At 46.3% G+C, this 22,314-nt stretch overlaps 1 protein-coding gene across 1 annotated transcript; it reads right to left on the reverse strand.

The window, feature by feature from the left end:
• Window positions 1–12,108: 12,108 nt before the first annotated feature.
• Window positions 12,109–13,272, reverse strand: LOC115097619 (relaxin-3 receptor 1-like). The gene has a single exon (XM_029613559.1). The coding sequence runs from the start codon at window positions 13,270–13,272 to the stop codon at window positions 12,109–12,111; it is 1,164 nt and encodes a 387-aa protein (XP_029469419.1).
• Window positions 13,273–22,314: the final 9,042 nt, after the last annotated feature.

Here is a 22,314-nt window from a genome sequence, read left to right on the forward strand (position 1 = left end):
GGTTCCCCAGTAAAGTTTCTGAGGACTAGTTTATTACTTTTCACCTGATTCTGGACCTGAAGAAGGTGAACAAGGCTCTCAAAGTGCCACATTTCTGGAGGGAGACCCTGCGCTCGGTCATAGCAGCGGTCCGCAGCAGGGCCTTGAATCTGACGGAAGCGTATCTACATATCGGTATCCGCAAGGACCATCAAATATTTCTGTGCTTCATGGCCCTCAGAAGATGTTTCCAGTTTTGTGTCCTGTTTGGTCTGGCTACAGCACCCCACATTTTCACCAGGGTGATGGTGGTGATGTCAGCAGTGTTGGTTCACCCATACCTGGACGACTGGCTTATTCGAGTGAAGTCGAGGGAATTATATGAGCAGGCAGTGGTGTAGGTCTTGCACCATCTGAGGTCCCTCAGTTGGGTCTTCAATCAGGGCAAGAGTCATCTTCACCCTTCTCAGATCCTGGTTTTCTTAGGAGCACGATTCGATACCCGTGTGGCAAGGTCATCCTGATAGAGGAACGAATCGACAAACTACAGAGGCAAGTACATTGCATCTTGGAAGTCCTGGAGCCCAGAGTCTGGGATTATTTGCAGGTTCTTGGCTCCATGGCGTCCCCTCTGGAGTTGCTGCCATGGGCTTTTGTTCATATAAGGCCCTTACAGACAGCATTGTTGTCCCATTGGGATCTGAAGTCGGAGGAGTTTCAGGTTCCCTTACCGCTCATAGAGTCTGTCAGGTCCAGTTTTGTTTGGTGGCTTGTCCGACAACACTTGAGGCGCGAGGTGGACCTCAAGGTGCCTCAGTGGGTGATAGTGACCACAGATGAAAGCCTCTCTGGTTGGGGAGCACTGTGCCAATCCTAGTCAGTCCAGGGACAATGCTCGATGGAAGAAGCATGGAGGTTCATCAATCGCCTGGAGACCAGGGCAGTGCGGCTGGCATTACAGAGTTTTCTTGATCGTTGGGGACTTTAATCTGCCGGATGTAGACTGGAGAATCCCTTCTGCAGAATCTAAAATAGTAGAGAAATAGTGGATGCCCTGCAAGGGGCTTTGCTCAAACAAATGGTAATGGAACCCACGAGAGAGGGAGCTATACTCGATTTAGTGCTCACAAATGGAGATAATGTCTCTGATGTCCAGAGACATTATCTCTGGACATCAGATAATGTCTCTGATACCTCAGCACCTCAGCACCAGTGATCATCAAACGGTATGGTTTCATATCACACATAGGATATGTAGAAGAAGCACGAAGACCTGAGTTTTGCAGTTCAAAAACACAGACTTTAATGAAATGGGGAAGTACCTGGAGGAAGAACTAAAAGGCTGGGAGAACAAGAAAGATGTGGTTCAACAGTGGACCAATCTAAAAGGAGCAATCATCAAGGCAACTAATCTATATGTTAGAAAAGTAAAGATAAGCAAAAGAAAAATGAAACCTATCTGGTTCTCAAAGGAGGTGGCTGACAAAATAAAAGCTAAAAGAACAGCATTCAAGAAATATAAAGGATCCCAAAGGGAGGAGCACAAAGAAGAATATCTGGTACAACTGAAGGAGACGAAGAAAGTAATCAAGACGGCAAAAAGTCAAGCGGAAGAAAGGATTGCCAAAGATATAAAGAGAGGTGACAAAACATTTTTCAGATACATCAGAGAAAAGAGAAAAGTGGTATAGTGAAATTGAAAGGTGAAAAGGATCAATGTGTAGAAAGAGATGAAGAAATGGCAGAAATATTAAACGAATACTTCAGTTCGGTGTTCACTAAAGAGGACCCAGGAGAAGGACCGTCGCTAGTTAGCAAGAAACTGGATGGGATTGGCGTAGATGTAACTCCATTTACAGTGGAGAATATGTGGGAAGAGCTGGGGAAACTGAAAGTGGACAAAGCCATGGGCCCGATGAGGTTTATCCCAGGATATTGAGGGAGCTCAGAGATGTGCTGGCAGGTCTGCTGTGTGACCTGTTTAATAAATCCCTAGAAACGGGAGTGGTGCCGAGAGATTGGAGAAGAGCGGTGGTGGTCCCGCTTCACAAAAGTGGGAGCAGAGAGGAGGCTGGTAACTATAGGCCAGTTAGCCTCACCTCAGTGATGGGAAAAGCGATGGAGTCACTGCTGAAAGAAAGAATAGTGAACTATATACAGTCGGGAGAATTGCTGGACCAGAGGCAGTATGGATTCACCAGGGGAAGATCCTGTCAGACAAATCTGATTGACTTTTTCGACTGGGTGACTAGGGAGTTGGATCAAAGAAGAGCGCTCGATGTCATCTACTTGGATTTCAGCAAGGCTTTTGATACGGTCCCGCACAGGAGGCTGGTGAATAAAATGAGAAGCTTAGGAGTGAGTGCCGAGGTGGTGGCCTGGATTGCAAACTGGTTGACGGACAGAAGACAATGTGTGATGGTAAATGGAACTTACTCTGAAGAGAGAGCGGTGTTAAGCGGAGTGCCACAAGGATCTGTGTTGGGACCGGTCCTGTTCAATATCTATGTGAGCGACATAGCGGACGAGATAGAAGGTAAGGTTTGTCTGTTTGCGGATGACACTAAGATCTGCAACAGAGTGGACACACCGGAAGGAGTGGAGAGAATGAGACGGGATTTATAGAAGCTGGAAGAGTGGTCAAAGATATGTAAGCTGAGATTCAATGCCAAGAAGTGCAGAGTCATGCATCTGGGGTGTGGAAATCCAATGCTGATGTGCACGGAGCAGGAGAGAGACCTTGGGGTGATAGTGTCTAATGATCTGAAGTCGGCGAAACAATGTGGCAAGGCGATAGCTAAAGCAAGAAGAATGCTGGACTGCATAGAGAGAGGAATATCTAGTAAGAGAAAGGAAGTGATGATCCCCTTGTACAGGGCCTTGGTGAAGCCTCACCTGGAGTACTGTGTTCAGTTCTGGAGACCGTATCTCCAAAGGGACAGAGACAGGATGGAAGTGGTCCAGAGAAGGGTGACCAAAAAAGGTGGATGGTCTTCATAAAATGACTTATGAGGAGAGATTGAAGAACCTAAATATGTATACCATGGAGGAGAGGAGGAGCAGGGGTGATATGATACAGACTTTCAGATACTTGAAAAGTTTTAATGATCCATGGTCAACAACAAACCTTTTCTGTTGGAAAAAAAGCAGTAGAACTAGGGGTCAGAATTTGAAACTTCAGGGAGGAAGACTCAGAACCAATGTCAGAAGTATTTCTTCACAGAGAGGGTGGTGGATGCCTGGAATGCCCTTCCGAAGGAAGTGGTGAAGACTAAAACTGTGAAGGATTTCAAAGGAGCATTGGATAAACACTGTGGATCCATAAAGGCTAGAGGATGGGAATGAAAAGAGCCATGGGGGTGGCTTGCTGGAATGGTGGCTACTACCTGGTGATTACTACCCTTACTCAATAAGCCTTCACATGGTTAATGCAACTCCAACACCACTCTCTGCTTCAACAGAAGGGGAAATGTGGAAAAGAGGATTTGCATTCAGACAACAACCAACAAGGACTGAACTACACAGTCTGGGAAAACAAATAAGTGTGGGGGTAGCTTGCTTATTGCGGCGGTTACTACCCTAAACCAATTAGGCCTGATACTTCACTTTGAATGCATATACAGCGTTGCTCTCTGCTTCAACGGCAGGGGGAAATGTGGAAAAGAGGATTTACATTCAGACAACATCCAACAAGGCATTGATCTGTGCAATCGGGGTAACTTGCTTGATGCGGCGGTTACTCCCCTTAACCAGTAAGCCTTATGCTTCTCCTTTGATGCAACTCCAACATTACTCTCTGCACCAACGGCAGGGGGTGGCAGGAAATTCGAATCAAACAGTTACCAACAAAAGCCCTGAACTTGGTGGTCGGTGAAACAAATAAGAATGGGAAAATAAGTGTGGGAGATTGCTGGGCAGACTGGATGGGCCATTTGGTCTTTTTCTGCCATCATTGTTATGTTTCTGTTAGGGAGTAGCTTTGGTACATCCCACTGGTCCTGAGTCCATCTGTCTAAACGCTAGGAAATGGAGAAATTACTTATCTGACAATTTTGTTTTGCTTAGTGTAGACAGATGGACTCAGCTTCCCGCCCTTGGCTGCTGCATGAGCATGTCAATAGTCCTCCTGTGGGACTCTGGGTCCCAAGGAATTACTGGTAAGTGTTCATCCAGTCCCTAGCTTGGGGTATCTAGAATCTTAGTTCAGTGTTTATAGAGGGTTGAGTACAGTTATGGTTGCTTGTTTTTAATCAAGTTTTTAATCCAATTCTTTTGCTAGTCTGTGCACAGTTGCTTTTGAAGAGAATACTGCTAGGCTGGGGACACTGCAGGGTTATATATACTGTGACGTCAGCTTGCCCCATCTCCATCTGCTGGCAGGGGTGCATAACCCCTGCCAGCAGATGGAGATGGGGCAATCTGTCTACACTAAGTAAACGAAATTATCAGGTAAGTAATTTCTCCAATAAATTGTAAAAAGCAATTTAGATATAATGAAATTCAGCTTGATGCAAGCATTTGAGTGAAATCCTTGCTGCAGCTTCTAATGAGGGGAAGGGGAATTGATGGGTTGGGGACAGGGGAGGCAGCTGCACTGCCAGTATTTACAGCCCCAGCTTCCTGCAATAGAGCAAGTGCTGGATCTGTAAGTACTGGCACTTCTTTCATCTTGGCAAGTTTTTGTTTTACATTAAAATGATCAAAAGACTACAGCTGTCCCCTTTGACAGTGACATTTCTCACTGGACTTGGCTCTTAGAATTCCTCTGTTTAAGAAATAAAAAAAATCCACTGAGGGCAAAGAATCCAATATGGACGTGTGCAGAATGGAAGTGAAATCACCCAGTGAGAACAGAGAAGCTATTGAATACACCTCACCCTGACAAGAGAGAACAGTGTCTCTGAGTCATAAACAGTCTGGGCTGAAGGACTGTGTCTCTCCTGACAGATCTCAGCAGTGAGAATATTCAGGGAATCAGTGCTGCTTCTCATCACTGCATTCCTCCACTGCAGTTCACCACTGCATTCCTTCATTGCATCTCACCACTGCATCCCTCAACTGTATCTCGCACAGTATCTCCTCACTGGCTTCCATCACTGTATCTCACATGCCATCTCACCACTGCACTCTACTACTGTATCTCACACTCCATCCTCCACTGCATCTCACATTCCGTCTCACCATTGCAGTTTACTATTGTATCTCACATTCCATTTCACCACTGCACTCCACTACTGCATTTCATACTCCATTCCTCCATTACATTCTACCACAGAGTGAAAGGAGAAGCAACAGGTAGGGAGGATCACTGTTTGTATCAGAAGAAGTAGGCTTTGTAGATGGATAACTGTAGAATTGCTGACTACACATGACAGGGCAACGCAAATTCATCCTGTCCCAGTTTTTAAAATGCTCCTTTTATTCCCCAGAAAATGAGTAAACATCAGGTGCATGAATTATCTTACATACTTAGCTGCTTTTAGTTTTAATCCATTGAATTCCAGTCCTGGAGCAATCACTGGAATATGAAAATAGGATGGTCCTCAGACCTTGAAGTATTCCTCTCTTTGCTAATCTCATAGGATGCACTAGATGCCATCTGTAGCCACCAATCAAGAGACTTCTTCTTAGAAAGATCTCATCATGACAACTGGGGAACCCAAACTGCTCAGGGCTATTTGCCTTCCTCTACAGGGTCTCAATGCACCCCTGTGATGTGCCTAGATTTCATCATGCATTTTCAAACTGGAAGATGGATCTCCAGAAGTCTGCCTGGTGCATTTTAGGCTAGTAATGCATGCAGTTTAAAGTAGGTGTGTATCTAGGTTCCTCAAAATATCATCTTGCTTTTATTCCTGACCCTGTCTCTTCTTTTTTTCTCTTAAGGAAAATAGATTGCCTTATTGTCTTATTATATTCTATTTTAAACATACAGGTGCTTTGGTTTAAAGCGATGACCTGTCCATTTTTTCCATCCATTTGCCAATCATTTGTCTATCCATTGAGCCATCAATCCACTTCCACATCCAACCATATATAATCATTCTTTTATTTTTTTTTTCATGCATAGCATCCCACCTCTCTCCAGTCTCATCCAAACTATTCTCATTTAAGAGTTGTAAGAAGAGAAGACCTCATAGCTCTCAGTGGGGAGGGAGTCATGGCCATTGCTTACCTAGTGGCCAGATTTACAGAGATGATTGCAAGGTTTTCAGAAAGAGACCTGGTGCATGGCCTCAGATAAATGTATGAACACTTGCAGATGCTGTTTAATATCTTCATTGATGAGTTTGTGCACATGCAACTTTTATTGCCACTCTTCACTGTTGGAGAAACACAGAAATATAGAATATATTTATAATAGCAGATAAGGACCCATTTAGCCTGCCGAGTTTATTTCCTGTTACGGTGCCATAGACCCCAGTTGATCTCTGACATTCCCTTGCTTCTTTGCACTTAATGATTCTCCTTGCTTGTCCTGTTTTCTCTTGAACTATTATTGATTTCGCCTCCGTCATCTCACTGGGAATTTGTTCTGTGCATCCACCTCCCTTTCTATGAAGAAATATTTTCTGATGTTTTGGAGCCTCCTCTCAAGTTCTCAAACTTCTTCGCTCTGAAAAAAGGTTTGCTTTTATCAGCCCAGAGGCCAAACTACTGTTATATAAAAATTTTTAAGCCTCTGATTACATCATGTAAGTGACACAAAATAAACATGGCCAACACATTGATTACAGAATTAGCTACTAAAGTGCACGTTGTATTGTACAATTGCAGGGCAGGACTGGATGCTGACCTGCAGCAGGAGGGCTCAAATCAGGACATTTCTGCACATTTTAGCCTGCCCTCTTTTTTTTTTTCTTCCCTACAGTACCCCACAAATCTATAGAGTCCAGAAAAAATCAGGACAGTTGGCAACTCCACCCCCAGCTCAGGTGCCTCACTGCAATGACTGAAGAAAACATAAGTTGGAAGGGAATGGAAACAATGGGGAAAATGCACGTGAAGGCTCGGCGTGCCAGGTCCCAGTCCTAGGTCTGAAGGGGCAGGGGGAGACTGCCCGGCCCAAGGAAAAGAAAAGTCCTCAGTTTGGATTTCATGTCTCGTGCCCGATTGTTGTTGGGGTACTGTTTTAATGTGCATAGCCTGATCATTTTGAAGAAGAGCAAATAGTATTCACAGTGACTGTCTTTACACCAAAGAAGGACCTTTCAAAATCTTCAAAAATCTTGTTCAAGGTCACAGATATGGATGTGCTGCTCAATGTCATTTACCTGTTTCTAAGAACATAAGAACTTGCCATACTGGGTCAGACCAAGGGTCCATCAAGCCCAGCATCCTGTTTCCAACAGTGGCCAATCCAGGCCATAAGAACCTGGCAAGTACCCAAAAACTAAGTCTATTCCATGTTACCGTTGCTAGTAATAGCAGTGGCTATTTTCTAAGTCAACTTAATTAATAGCAGGTAATGGACTTCTCCTCCAAGAACTTATCCAATCCTTTTTTAAACACAGCTATACTAACTGCACTAACCACATTCTCTGGCAACAAATTCCAGAGTTTAATTGTACGTTGAGTGAAAAAGAACTTTTTCCGATTAGTTTTAAATGTGCCCCATGCTAACTTCATGGAGTGCCCCCTAGTCCTTTTATTATTCGAAAGAGTAAATAACCGATTCACATCTACCCGTTCTAGACCTCTCATGATTTGAAACACCTCTATCATATCCCCCCTCAGCCATCTCTTCTCTAAGCTTCTCATCTATTCTACGCTCTACTCTGCTGCTCTTCCCAAGTCTCTAAGGATATTGTATTAATTTCACTTCAAAACTCTTTCTAACAAGCATGTGTTATGTTCAGTTCACCTGGGTTTTGTTTTTTAAATCCTTCCTGCATGGATCACTCTGGAGCTCCTAATGCTGTGACTGACAGAATTGATATCATGGGTTTTGGAAGACAGTCACTACAGCCCATCATTTAGGCCAATGAGGCAGGGTCGAGTTCCAGTAGTTTTTGAGGGTACAAAGGCCTGAAGAAAGGACAGTTATGTCCTGGGAAGCTCTAGTACATTGACATCTTTGGATTATTCGTTACTTGGCCGTATAAAAGGTACCACAGTGATAGAAGGTAATTCCCCGATGACTCTAGGAAAATTCAAAATTCTTAAATTATACTTCTTGGCGGTGTTCTCTAGAGATTCCAATCTTCTAGAAATTACATCCCTATCTTTAACGACTGCCGCATGAAATTCCATATTTTTCTTTTGGGACTTCTCTAATTCTTTTGTCCTGTCTACTAATTCTTTTATTTGTTTCTGTGTTTGTAGTGTGTCTTGTTGATTACCTATTATTAAGCTGTCAACTTTCCTTTTTAACCCCTTAATATTAGCAAACATTCCCTCCATCATACCCCAAAGTGCATCAAGTGTAACCACTGCGGGGCAGGTAGGTAAGCCTATACTGCTATCTTGGATTATTTGATCTACATTTCCTTTCAAAGGAATTTCCAATTTCAAGTCCCCTTCTCCACTTCTTGAAATTGTATCCAAAGTAGCAGAGGCCCCCTCAACGATGGTTTCTACAACAGCCCTTTCAGGGCTTGTCTCCGCCAACCTTTGTGCAGGAGGTATGCCGATGTTCGGGCTCAAGGAAGCCTCGTCTGTAGGCCCACTCAGCCCTCCCTGGATGAGTGGCACATCAGAGTCTTTGGACTTCACTTAATTTAAAGCAGGTGAGAAGAGAAACCTGCTGATTTCCTGCTGAATTGGAGATGGCAAAGGAAGTGAGGGAAAAACCCGTACTTTACCTTTTTGTTTAGGAGGCATAATCACTTGAAATTTGAGGACAATCAGCAACTTCTCTCAGAATATGAAGCCGTAATTACATGCAATAGTTAGTCAGCAGATAATCCAATTAATCAGATAGGAAATATATCTTGCCGACGTCCGACGAATCCAGGCAAAGCCGGGCAAAGCCGTTTCGCCGCAAAGCACCTCGCTTAAAAGGGGTACTTCCGGGATCCGCCTCTAGGGTCCGCCCCTCCACGTCACGGCGTCGGCGGCTCAGCTGGAGCTCACAGTCGGGCAGAAGGATTTCCTGCCCCCGTTCTCAACAGCTTACAGGTAGTTGGTCCGTGTTCTTTCTCTGCACCTCCTACCTTCTATCACTCTAAAAAGTTTATTTACGGATATTCTAGGCTCTGTCTCTGGAGATAAAATAACAGTAGTAAACTACTATTTTATACCTAGAAAAAGAAATGTGAATGATAGACTAGAACAGCCTTTTCAAGGAGATTTAACTAATTTTCTTGAAACTAGTGCTCAGATAATTGACTGGGGAACTCTTTTGGTAAACTTCTCCTCATTTGAAGACATAAACTTAATAATGAAGAATTATTTTCAAAAGTACCCTGTCAATTTTATGGAAAAGCAGATTAAGATATTTCCCGATTTAGCATTTTCAACACAATTACGGAGGAAAGCCTTTTTGGCCTTACGCCAAGAGGTAATTGATACGGGTTATAATTTTACCTTGAGATTTCCATGTAAGTGTGTCTTGAAAAAACAAAATGATGTATTTATCTTTTTCTCACCCGAACAACTTAAGGAGTTTTTAGAACAGGGAAAAATTCCAGCTTCATCCCCAATCTTGAGTTAAGTGAACAAAAGAATGTAGCAAGTAAATATGAGCCCTTAACTTAACAATTTTTCTTGTAGTAAATATACTCCCCATTGAGTTTCATTACAGTGCAATAAGCCCTCAATTATGTTTAATACTAATGAAACTGGTTGTGGTTTAATGTTTTTTTTTCTTTCTATTATTGAAAGTTAGACTTCATTGAAGTGAAAGAATAGAATTTCCTTTCTGTTACCGCATTCAGATCATGTATTTCATATGCAAACTTTATTGAATTGTTTGTATTTTTTGAAAATGAGAAATAAAGAATTAAAAAAAAAAAAAAGGTACCACAGTCTGTAAAGGATCCTGTGTACTTATATGGTGGCAGTGGTGAAGTGCAAAAATTGCACTTCAGAAATGAAATACAAATGGGTGGGAAGGGTAATGAGCAACTCTGGATAACTTCTTTTGCCGTCTGTTAGATAAATATTGTTCATAATACTTCAGCTTTCAGGGAATCCTTCATTCATCCACTCTTATTGCTAGATTGGGTGGACTTTAAAGATCCTCCCATGCTCTGGCATTTCAGGTAGAAACCTAGTGTGGGTTGAAACTGTAATTAGAAGATCTCATCTGAATAAGCATAACAAAAGTTCATTCCTGCCCAATACTGCCCCAAGGTCACCACTATTAAGGTTCTTTTACATTTTTGGTCTGCTTTCCCAAGGAAGCCACGTTCCCCCTCAGAACTGCTGGGATGCCCCGCACAGCTGTCTGCAACCTGTGCATATGTGTGCGCCGGAAAAGATCTTCCCCGTCAGTATCCTCCTGCTCCCACTGACAGCTCCTGAAGAGACACAAAACAAGCCGTCTTCTTTTTGGAAAATAGGCTTTTGAGATTCGTGTCCACCCACTGCCCTTTCATAGATTTTATGTTCAAACACTTTTTTATTGAACCCTTTCATAGATTTTATGTTTGGGATGCTGTATCCTAGGACATGTCACGGGATCCAGGAGGGTCCTGACCGGATTCATGTATATCCAGGAACTTTTCTTGTATTTATTAGGCAGGTGTAAAATACATTCTCATCACTGGATTAAAGCGGAAAGCAACATCAAAAGGGAGGGAATGTCGATGTTTTCCGTTTATTAAAACACCATCTACATTATTATTTTCAAATCTAGTGCTGCTATAGTGTTTGTCTTAAACCCGGTCGTGTTTCCGGTCTCCAAAGTAAGGGAAAAGAAACCACAAACGTAATTAATAACTGGATGCCTTCTTTACATTAGTCGTACTTAAAACAAGGCAGATTTATTGGTGCAAAAATAAAAAAGTCCCTTGCGACAGATCGAGGAAGCAAAAGCTAAAGCAAGTATGTGAAGCGAAGAAGTATAGACACAGTCATTCACAGATTCAGTTCTGTTTTGCTTGTTTGCCACTGCATCTTTCAAAAGTTAATACTACTGGTATCTGCATTTTCATGTGTAATTATAACACGGAGCATCTGAGAGAAAATTAAAACAACCTCGGCTTGGATTAAATGTTCTCGGTGAGAGGGGCAGTTCTGCAAAGGGGGGGGGGGGGGGGTCACAGAGCAAGGGGCAGCAGGGTGGGCGCTCACACGGTAAACCAAGTCGGATGTAGTCTCCTCCGAAAATCCGAGCCACCCCAGTATTCGTCTGATAAAGGCTGCTCAGAAGCCGTGATTTGGGGACCAAGCTCCCTAAAATTCTCGTGGTTCATCGGTGAGACCCAGGCAGCAAAAGACCGGGACCGAGCAACCTGAGTCTTATCTTTTCAGGACCTCCTGACCGGGACGCATTTAACGCTGCAAACCAGTGTCTTTCTTGCCTGGAAAAAGAGAATTAAACAGCTCCTAGGATGCCCATCGGCGTCCAAATCCAGTTTCCGAGCTAGTCTCCAAGTCTCTCCCCTTCCCCAGCACAAATATGTTTGCTTACTCACTGCATGCGGCGCACACCTAACCTCACAGCCCGTCGGCCGCTTAAATGGCAGCTACATTCATCCCCGTTCTCTCCGTGTATCCCTGAGTGCTCTGTGTGAGAAAAGACATCAAATCGGAGTCGCAGATTTGATTTAGGTTTTGCTTTAGGTTCACCAAATGTCTCTCGCCTCTGTTACATGCGCCTGTTGGGGTGTGGTGGCTAATGGTCTACGCTGCCACTGCCTGGGGAACGTAGTGCAGCGGTGGGGTATGGGGTATGGGGTATGGGGAAAGGAGGGGCCTGGAGCTCTCCAGGGTCCTGAACCTGCAATCCTGCACCCTCACTGCTCCGCCTCCAAGCAGATGGAGTCCTGAAGACTTCCCGATTCCTTGTCTTCCTTGCCTCCCCCCACCTCAGTCTGCAATTGGATCCAGTCCATATTTTACACCACTCGCAAGCACTTTCGCTTCTTAAACTATACAACTTTACAAGCCTCAGATCCAAGAGGCAGATGATTTCATCGGAATGCTCTGCTTTTCCTTTCGTCTTTTTTTTTTTTTATCCTTCTATGAAGTTGACTTCATCCTCAACACGAAGTTTGTGCGTGCCTCTTGCAAGGGGATGACCACATGTACCTGTTCTTTCCTCAGCTTTGCTTTGTTTTGCATGTTGTGACCCCTGAAGAAGGATGGAGTGAGCTTGATTAGCAGCTCTTTCAGGGCTTCTCTGAACTCCCTTCTTATTAGGCAGTAAAGGATGGGGTTGAGGCAGCTGTTGGTGTGAGCCAGGCAGACGGTGAGAGGGAAGAAGTAAGCTTGGGCAGTGTAGAAGGCTTCCGTGAAAGGGAGGATATTAAATTTAATAAAGATCCCCCAAGCGGTGAGTGCTTGGTTTGGAAGCCAGCAAATAAAGAAAGAGAGGACCACGATGGTGACGGATTTGGTGACTTTTGATCTCCTTTGAGGGTTGTTGTTGCTCATTTTCAGCTTGCTCAGGAACTTCAGCAGAAGGAGGTAGCAGACAGAAATGATTATGAGAGGGATGACGAAACCCAGCAAGATCTTCAGCGTCTGGTACAACCCCAGCAGGAACTGAGGGTCAACGTTTCTCAGCTCTGGAAATTTAACCAGACACAGCTCTTCATCGGAAATCACATCGGTTGTGGAAAAGACGGCATGTGGCAAGGTAGCTACCATGGAAAAAACCCAGATGAGAAGACTGATTACCTTGGCGAGGCACCGGGAGGAGCCTTCATTCACCCTCAGAGAGAAAGCTACCGAGCAGTACCTGGCCACGCTCATGGCCGTGAGGAAGAAAACACTGGCGTACATGTTCATGGTGGAGACCGAGGAGATGATCTTGCACATAACGTTGCCAAATGGCCAGCTGAAGTCCAGGGCGGTGTCCACTGCCCAGAAAGGCAAAGTCAGGACGAACTGGAAATCGGTCACGGCCAGATTCAGGACGAAAAAAGTCACTGTCGACATTTTCCTGCGCTGCTTGGAGTGTAAAAGAAAAAGGACCAAGAGGTTGCCGACCACCCCCAGGGCACAGACCACCGAGTAAACGACAGCTATGATGATCCTGGTGGCCCTAGAGCCATCTGGGTGGATCTCCGTCTCATCGGCGTTCAAGAGATTTATCACGTCCAGAAGAGTTTGGTTTGTGAGGTTCCTACTCCATCCTAAACCACCTCTATCTTTCGGTCCACAGCAGCTGGAAAGAGACATATCGTGCTGGGGGGGGAGGCTTTTCCCGCACCTGCTTTGCTTGCTACAAAATCATTCCGAAGGGAATAAAACGCTGGGAGGACTCTTGTTCTGTCACTGGTGTGGACAGCGAAGAGGATTTCGCTGCCAGCCTCCAGCAAGTTTCTGATCGGATCTTTGAACCTCTCCGGGTTTTTATACCTCCTGTCCCTCCACGCATGGCAGAAGCAGCCTGGTTAGACTGTGCAAGGCGGCTCCAGAGCTAACTCTTTCCTCCCCGGACTCCCTATTCAGGCTCGGGGGGGAGAAATGGATTATTTAAAAGCAGTAGCCAAGTTAATAACAAATCGATGGATAGAAGGTGGGAAAGAGGTGGGATAACCAATTTGGGAAAGGTCGACTCCCAAATGTGTGTGTGTTTTCCCCCTTTTTGTCGGCAGAAGAGCAAGCAGATTCTGACCTCTTGAGAAGGCGGCCAGACCGACAGGACTGACTTGACACGATCCTCCTTAATGTGCTCTTTGCCTTTGCTAACAAGAACGCCTAAAAAGAAACACAATTTCTAATATGAAACTATTTTCTCCCAACTGGCATTTCATTAATATAGAAATACCTTGCCCCATGGGTCTATACTGTAATCATGACCTTTGAAAGCCAAAATTACTGGTTGCCGCCAGGTCTGCTGCAGTTCTTTTTATTATTATTATTATTATTATTATTTTCGGTACTTTGATCAGGAGTCTCAGTATCTCAGCCTGGGGCACTTTCATCGGAAAAAGGACCAGGGGTTGATGAGAACAAGTGTTCTCTTGCAGCCACCCTGAGCGTTGGGTCGTCGGGATCGAGTCTGACTCCAGCTAAGTTACCTTCCTCATATAAAATTAGCAAAAATGACAAGAAGTGGGTGGCACCGTATAGATCCCTCTGACCATAAAATTAGGAGGCTAGAGGCGGGCGGGGGACAAATAATACTAGCAATTTCCTCCGGAGCTAGGCTTTGAAGGGTCTGTGCCATGGACCTAAGAATAGGGGGAGCATATACAGATTGAACCGTAGTCAGCAGTGAAACTGGCCAGTCCCTTGGAGAGATTCCCTCTGAGGAAACCAGGAAAGCGACCAGAGCCAGAACTTTGCTGGAAGGTTTGCATATAGAACAAAAAAAAAAAGGCAATTATTTGAATATTCTGCTGAGAAGGAATTGGAAGCTCTACAGAACTATGTGCTCCTGAGTTTTTCTTGTCGATCGCAGTATTTGAATCGTTGAGTACACATTCACCTCTCTACATTCCATTGATCTCGTTAGGGGGTAGAGGGCTCCCATATTTCCCTGTAAATGTCTCTTTACTATTTGCCCATATCTGAGATGCAAATGTAGCGTCCCCACATCGTTGACTTTGATCAGCTCTTTCATTGCATATTTATGAATTGATACAATTTTAGGAGGTTCGCTGACCTCCGAATGTCATTTCTGAACATGTAAATCAGTTGTGCCTTCTTGCTGTGAATCGCCAGGGAATCCTCCAATTTCCATTATATCCCCCGACAGACATTAGTGAAGGTCTCTTTCGCTTTTTTTTCTGGCCAGTCAGTTTAGTCTGTGAGCCTGCGGTTTGATGATTTGAGACTTTTTTTTCCCCCAGTATTTTTCCAGACTCAGAGTGAATGGAGAAGAAAGGTCAGCATCAGAGCTGTATGGGAACAAATGTAGATGCAGGTCATTGCATGATAAAGGCACCTTACATATCCCCCTAGGGATCTCTGAAACTTGCTTTTATTGATTGTTATCTGTAAGTTATCAAACGAACCCTGTTAAGATATCATCCTCTTTTTTTTTCACTCGTAAACATATGAACTAAATTATATAGTAGCTACTTTGATATCCTAGAATATGTATGACTATGAACTAGAACATGTACTTGCTGTGGTGTTGAATTAGGAGGCGAATATTGACACAAAGTCTACAATGGTCTACAATGGTCTACATGGTCTACAATCCAGTATCCAGTATCCAGTCTACAATCCAGTATCCAAAGCAGAAATCAACGCAAGGCAGGAGACACACCAAGCTGGACCTATTGCAAGGCACTGGCAATCTTTCAGAAGCCTCCTTATATAGTCCTGGGTGAGGAAGTGGTTCCTGGGAGCCTGGAACTACTTCCTGTTGCTGCTCCTATAAGGGGGGGGGGGGGGGAGGAGCCAAGCGCCTGCATCAGATTGGGGCTAAGGCTGCCCCTGCGGGAGCCATGCTGCTGGCTCCCTGCTGCCTTAGCCGATGATGAGGACCGCGCAGACAGTACCTAAGAGACCCGCGTCTGCCACTGTCGGCCCTGGGGGTTGGCCCCCGCCGATCGCAACAACCAGTGAATGACTTGCTCACAACATTCCCCCCAAAAATTCCCCCACATGTAATGATCATGAATTATTGGCATTTCCTGAATGTCAATAATTTATCTTGTTTTTTTGTTCATATTTTGCTATTTTGGTTGCATTTTGATAATTTTTAATTTACTTTTCTAAATCCAGCTCTGTAGACAAAGTCTGCATTTTTCTATGTTTGTTATTTAGCTTTTCCTTGCCACTGTCTGGAGTCTAGCTTCCTAGCTTGAATAATCTGCCAGTAAGTCAACACCAGGTTCCAGAATTCACTTTCATGAAAATCAGTCAGCTTCTTTTTTATTTATTCATTCAGCTCACTCCTTTTCATTTGTAACTTAAGGCAAGTTACATTCAGATACAGTAGATATTTTCCTGTCCCCAGAAGGCTTACCATTTAAGGGCCTGATTAACTATGGGGTAGATTTTAAAAGAAGCACGCGCGCATCCATGTGCGTTCATGTGCGTGTACTTCCTGGCGCGCACACATGGACGCGCCATTTTATAACATGGGCGTGACAGTGCGCGCATATTATAAAATCCAGGGGCCGCACGCACAAGCATACTGGATTTTATAATCTTATGCAATTTCCATGCGGCGACGCATCCCAGCCTTCCCCAGTTCCCTCCCAGACTGGAGGGAACTTGCCTACCCCCCTACCTAATCTCCTTTCCCCTTCCCTTCTCGTCCCCACCCTCTAAACCCTACCTATTTCTTTTGTTTCAGTACTTCCTTCAGGGCCCAACCTGAAGTAAATTGCGCACGCCGGCAGCTGGCCAGCGCGTGAGGCTCTGGGACAGCGAACAATGGCGCTGTCCCAGCCTGCCCCACCCCTCCCTGTCCCCGGGCCTGTCCCTTGCAGGAAGGTTGGCACTTGTGTGCGTACCGGCCTTTAGGCACGTGGCTGGGCCTTTTTGAAAATTGGCTCGGCATGCACAAGGCCTGGCCATGCACGTAAAGGCTGGAATTTGCATGCGCGGCCAAATAAAAATCTACCCGTATGCCTTTTCTCCCATTCTGTGTATTTAGGAAAAAATGCTTAGTAAGTGAGGCCCTAAATTTGTACCTGAGACAATGGAGGATGAAGTGATTTGTGCAAAGTCACAAGGAGCGTCAGTGGGATCTGAATCCTGGCTTCCCTGGTTCGTAGGCCACTGCTCTAACTACTGACTAGGCTACTCCTAACAGAGGTATCAGTGCACAAACAGTGGGATTCTGATATAAAGAAATCTCATAAGTTTAGCAGATGAAAGTTGGGTGAAAAAAGACAGGGGCAAAGCATCTTCCATTTATTGCTGCAGATAGAGCTTCTGGCAAGAAGACTCTTTCCTTGTTCATTGCATTCAGGAGAAACCATAAGCCAGAGTGCCTGGACGGGCGCTAATGCCCATCTGGGGAATAGGGGAGGTGACCCCTCATGGTTACTTCCTTCCTTCCAGAGGCTGGAGCGGAGGGCCAGGGGTGGGGTCAGACAGGTGGTGGCCGGCCAGCTGGTCAGGGTATAAAAGAGTGGAGCCAGGTGGCTCAGTCTCTTTGCCTGCTGGTCTTGGAGTGAGGTAGGTGCACTTCAGGGGCCAGCGGCTCGCCCCATGTGGCATTCATGGCTGCCCATGCCCAATTCTCAGCCCCACTTCCTCTTTTCTCCCTACTCCCGTTGCAGGACTCCCTGATCTGCTGTCCTTCCCTTCGGTCGGCATGTGCTCTCCACCAGAAGCGAGGACTCCTCCCCCATCTACGGCACTGCTGTCCAACAGAGCAGAGAATTCCCTGCTGGCCACGCCCCTTGTAGCCCACGAGGTTTCCCCTTCCTCTTGGGCCTCGGTATGGAGGAGCCCTGGGGAGGAGAGGCCCTGCCTCGTTGCTGGGGAACACCAGTCAGCTCTGTCCCGACTCAGATTCAAACTCAGGCGACGTTGGGCCCTTGTGCTATCCCCTCAGCTTGGTGGTACTCCACGCAGGGGGAATGCTCCAGCAGTATTATGTTTTGGGCAGATGGAAGCTCGGCCCCCTTCCCTACACAGCCTCCCCTTGTGGCTCTACTGTGCCCCCAGTCTGGTGGTGTGCTGGGGCATCAAGTTACCACAGCCACTCCCTGGCATGGTTTGCAGGTACCATGGACTACTATTCCTCTATGCCCACAGCTCTTCCTGCAGCTCCCTCAGTTTGGTGGCTCACCAGAGGATAGGACCTAAGTGGCAGTCTTGGAGGACCTCCTCAGCAGCAGAGAAGGGACAGCAGGTGTCTTTGGCAGCATGACCACTGCCCTCTCATCCATGAGGAGTATGCTCTCATCTCTGAGACAGCCATTTTGGCTTACAGAGCATGAGTTGACTGCAGTCTTCTTGTAAGCAGTCGGGTGAGTATGGGATCCTGGAGATGGCCAAAGTGATCAAGTGGTTGTGGAGTCTATCCTGGTTTCTCTTCTCACAGGAACAGACTCTGGCATGGAAGAAAGACCACAGACATTCCAAGGGAGGGCTATAACCAAACCCTCCATACTGTCAAAGAAGGAGATCCTTGCAGAGATCGGGCCAGCAAAGATGAATGGACAAGATGGTGAATGTACAGCAAGGAGTAGGGGAAAGGCAACAGTGGAACAGACCCAAAATAAAACAGGGAAGAATAGGAAAAAGGGGAGGCATAAGAAAGGGAGGAAGAAGTCTAAAAGGCTGAAGTCACACAAAGTGTGTGAAAAAGAGAGCAGTAGTGAGGAGGAGTCATCATCCAGCTCTTCAGGCTTAGATCAAGGGACCACGGCCATCCCACAGTACAGTTCCACACTGATCAATCAATTTATGCTGTGACAGGATGTGCCACAAAGGATCAGAAAGAAAATTTGGAAGTGAAGGTCTATAGACATGTTCTCCCTGCTGGATGGCTATGTGGGCATAGAGTGAGGGTAGCCAGGAATATCCATAACTGGCATTTCTGGTATTCACTAGCATTGCGTGCTTGAAGGACCATGCCTTGATATCAGGCATGCTCAGTCATGCAGTCATGAAAATAAGGGGATGCCGGAACCACGGCGGTTGGGGGTGGCTCCATTATGACGAAATGTTTAGGAAGAGAATGGAGAAAGACAAGGACTTATTTTGGAGAAAGAGGGACATTGTTTTGTGGGAGAAGGAGATGGGAAGGGAAAGGAAGAGGCAGAAGGGATCACAATCAAAGCCCTTTCGAGGCTACAACCCAGTCGCTGGCAATTCCATGCAGGGACAGTCAGCAGCAGGCCCAAAGGACATCTGTTATAGGTTTAACAGCATGACATGCTCATACCAGGAGTCCTGAAAATTTAAACGCTTGTGCTTCATTTGCAGAACGGGCCACCTTGCATGCAGATACCTCAAAGGATGATGATAAAATAGCCCAGCATTCTAAGTAAGGAAATCATATCCAGCATAGCCCTCATGCCCATTAAACTGTGCCACATGTCTCTATGGCTGGCACCTTAAAAAAGAGCCATGGATGCGTACATTCTGTTACGTTTGGCTGGTCACACTCACCTGAGATGCTGCTAGTCTCACCCTCAGCTGGAATTGCTGCCGACTTCTCTGCATGGCATGGACGCTGCCAGCACTTTTATTGCCACCATGCCATGCCATTCCTTAGGCGTGCATGCATGCAGTACATGGATTCTTAAAGGTTCCATGTCAGGAAAGCCCAGCTCCAGTGCTCTTTAGTGACATCACACGGCTGACTCAAGCAACTCACCTCAGCAAAGGGTCCTCTTGCCTGGCAAAGTGTGTTGCTTCTCAGGGGACTCTCTTGCTTCTTGTTATGCCTCATTGTCTTGCCTCTGTTGCCCTGTTCCCATTGCCTTGCCTAGTCAGTCTGCCTTGCCGTAGTCCTCCATGTCCTGTCTTTCCTGCCCTCTCTGTCTCAGCCTGCTTCCCAGTTTTGACCTCTGTCTTAGACTACTCTCTAATCTGCCATCTAACATTGACCATTGCCTTGGACACTGACCACTCTCTTGCCTGCTGCCTGCCACTGACCCTTGCTCTAGACCTGGATTATGCTCTGCTCGCTGCCTGCCCTGACCCTTGGCCTGTACCCAGTGGCTCTCCATTTTCTGCCTGTCCTGACCTCAGCTTGGCCCCGGACTCTCTCTTTTTGCCTTGTGGGACCATCGCCTAAGTCCTGCTGGCCTCTGGAACCCAAGGGCTCAATCTCTCCCAGCCTGGGGAGCATCCGCTAGCTGTTGGAATGGGCTTAGTAGGTTTGCCTACTAGGCTGTGCCAACCATGCCACAGCATAAGAGTCCACTTCCCTTACAAGATTGCTGAGGCCATGGACCCAGCAGACATGGCCGCCCTTCAGGCAATTCTGGGCCTATCCCAGCACATCCAACAGCAGCAAAGGATCCTGGATCAGGTGACTGGCGTGCTTGAGAGGCTTGCAGTAAGGAAGGATGCCATGCAGCCCCAACCTTCAGTGCTGCCTCTGCCTCCTGCGGCCCTGCCTCCACCGGAGCTGATCCATCTCCCAAGATCCATCTCACATTTGCCACTACCTCCGTGTTACCTCAGGGACACTAAGGAATGCAGGGGTTTCATAAACTGGTGCAGAATGCACTTTGAGTTCCAGTCAACCTTGTTCCCTACTGTCCTGGCCAAGGTAACATACATGCTTTAGGTACTGGGTACTACGACTCTTACCTGGGCCTCCCCATTGTGGGAGCATGAAGATCCAATGCTTCAAGACCTTCAGGAATTCTTCTGTCAGTTCCGCCTCATCTTTGATGAACCTGGCCATACCTCCACAGTGCAGAGCTTCTTCAGTTCCATCAGGACACATGCACAGTAGGAGAGTATGCAATACAATTTAATACTTTAGCATCGGAAATTCTGTTGGTGAGAAGACAGCCAAACAGGAAGAGGCTATTTGGTCAAATTAGACAAGCTGGCCAGCTGTGATATTCCGCCCACTTTGGATGGCTTGATCACTCTGGCTATCCGAGTAGACCTGAGGTTTCAAGACCGGGCTCAGGAATGCAAGGCTTTTCGGCAGCCTATCCATCTTGTCCCTCAATTCCAACGTCCTCTAGTGCCCACACCCAGCCCGGAACTTACTGCCCCTGCTGAAGAGCCCATGTAATTGGGCTGTTTAAAACTCTCTGAGAAGGAGAAACAGAGGCAGAGATAACTCAGTCTGAGCCTGTAATGTGCTAGTCGAGGACACTTTACCAGTTGCTACCCTGAGAAGTTGGGAAACTCCAGCACCTAGGGTTGGTGGGAGCGGCAACCCTATGTCAAATATCTCCCTCTACACAGATGCTGGTACTCATCTGCCTACTCACGGGGAAGTCCCTGATCCACAGTGAGGCTTTCTTGGACTCTGGGACAGGTGGGAACTTTATAGAGGAGATACTGGTTCACCAGCATGGTCTGCCCACAACCACCTTGAAGAATATGGTACACCATCTCCTCTGTCTCTGGTGAGCCCCTCCCAGGTCAGCTCACCCAGGTGACCTTGATTCTGACTCTGCAGACAGAGCTTCACCATAAAGAAACTCTCACCTTCTATGTGCTACCTAGGGCAGTCATCCCCATCATCTTGGGACTATCTTGGCTCCAGCAACATCAACCCATCATAGACTGGGGCACTCTACAGTTGGCACGATGGGGGCCTACATGTGCTGAGATGTGTCTTTCTTCATCCTGCCCTCAATTACTATGATTCTGGCTATAGCCATACCGGGCCTACCACTGCAGAATGCCACATACTTGGATGTTTTCAATAAGCAACAAGCAGAAACCTTGTCTCCACATTGATCTTATGACTGACCTTCTCCTGCTGGAGAAGATGCCAACTAGAGGACTGGGGAGTGGGTTTAGGAGAGGGGTACTGTTACATTTTGCTGGCCATGAGGTAATCCCATAGCCAGCCACATTCATCTAAGATGCCGGGAGCTTCACCCCCAACGCCAAAATCAACCAGAATCACCCCTGATCTCGTCACAGCATGGATGCTGCCAGCGTTTCCTCTGTTGCAAAGCTGCACCATTCCTTAGAAGCACACGCAGTGCACGGATTCTTAAAGACTCTGTGGCAGGAAAGCCCAGCTCTGGCACTCTTTGATGACCTCATGAGCCTGGAAATATAAACCCAGCCATGACTCCAGCAACTTGCCTCATCAACAGGTCCTCCTGCCTAGCAGTGCGTGTTGCTTCTCTTGTGTCTCTCCTGCTTCTTGTTCTTCTGCCTCGTTGTCTTGCCTTGCTCCTAGACCCATTTTCTTGCCTTATTGTCTTGCCTCTATTGCCCTATTCTCATTGCCTTGCCTAGTCTGTCTGCCTTGCCATAGTCCTTCATGTCTTGTTTTTCCAGCTCTGTCTGGCTTGGCCTACTTTGCAGTTTTGACCTGTCTTGGACTTGGTCTACTCTCTTGCCTGCCACCTGCCATTGACCATTGCCTCAAACACTGACCACTCTTGCCTGCGCCTGCCACTGACCCTTGCTCTGGACCTGGATTATGCTCTGTTTGCTGCCTGTCCTGATCCTTGGCCTGTACTCAGAGACTCTCCATTTGCTGCCTGCTCTCAGCTTGGTCCCAGACTCTCTTTGCTTTGTTCTGTGGCACCATCGCCTAAGTCCTGCCGGCCCCTAAAACCCAAGGGCTCAACCTCCGGGGAACGGGGATGATACAGGTGAAGCCCCAACTCTGTCCCAGCCCAGAGTACATCCACTAGC

The sequence above is a fragment of the Rhinatrema bivittatum genome, chromosome 8 (genome assembly GCF_901001135.1).
Source record: "Rhinatrema bivittatum chromosome 8, aRhiBiv1.1, whole genome shotgun sequence".
Classification (NCBI taxonomy): Eukaryota; Metazoa; Chordata; class Amphibia; order Gymnophiona; family Rhinatrematidae; genus Rhinatrema; species Rhinatrema bivittatum.

What these genes read in the sequence shown, in the direction of transcription:
- LOC115097619 (XM_029613559.1), bottom strand. Translation starts at nt 13,272, where the DNA reads ATGTCTCTTTCCAGCTGCTGTGGACCGAAAGATAGAGGTGGTTTAGGA.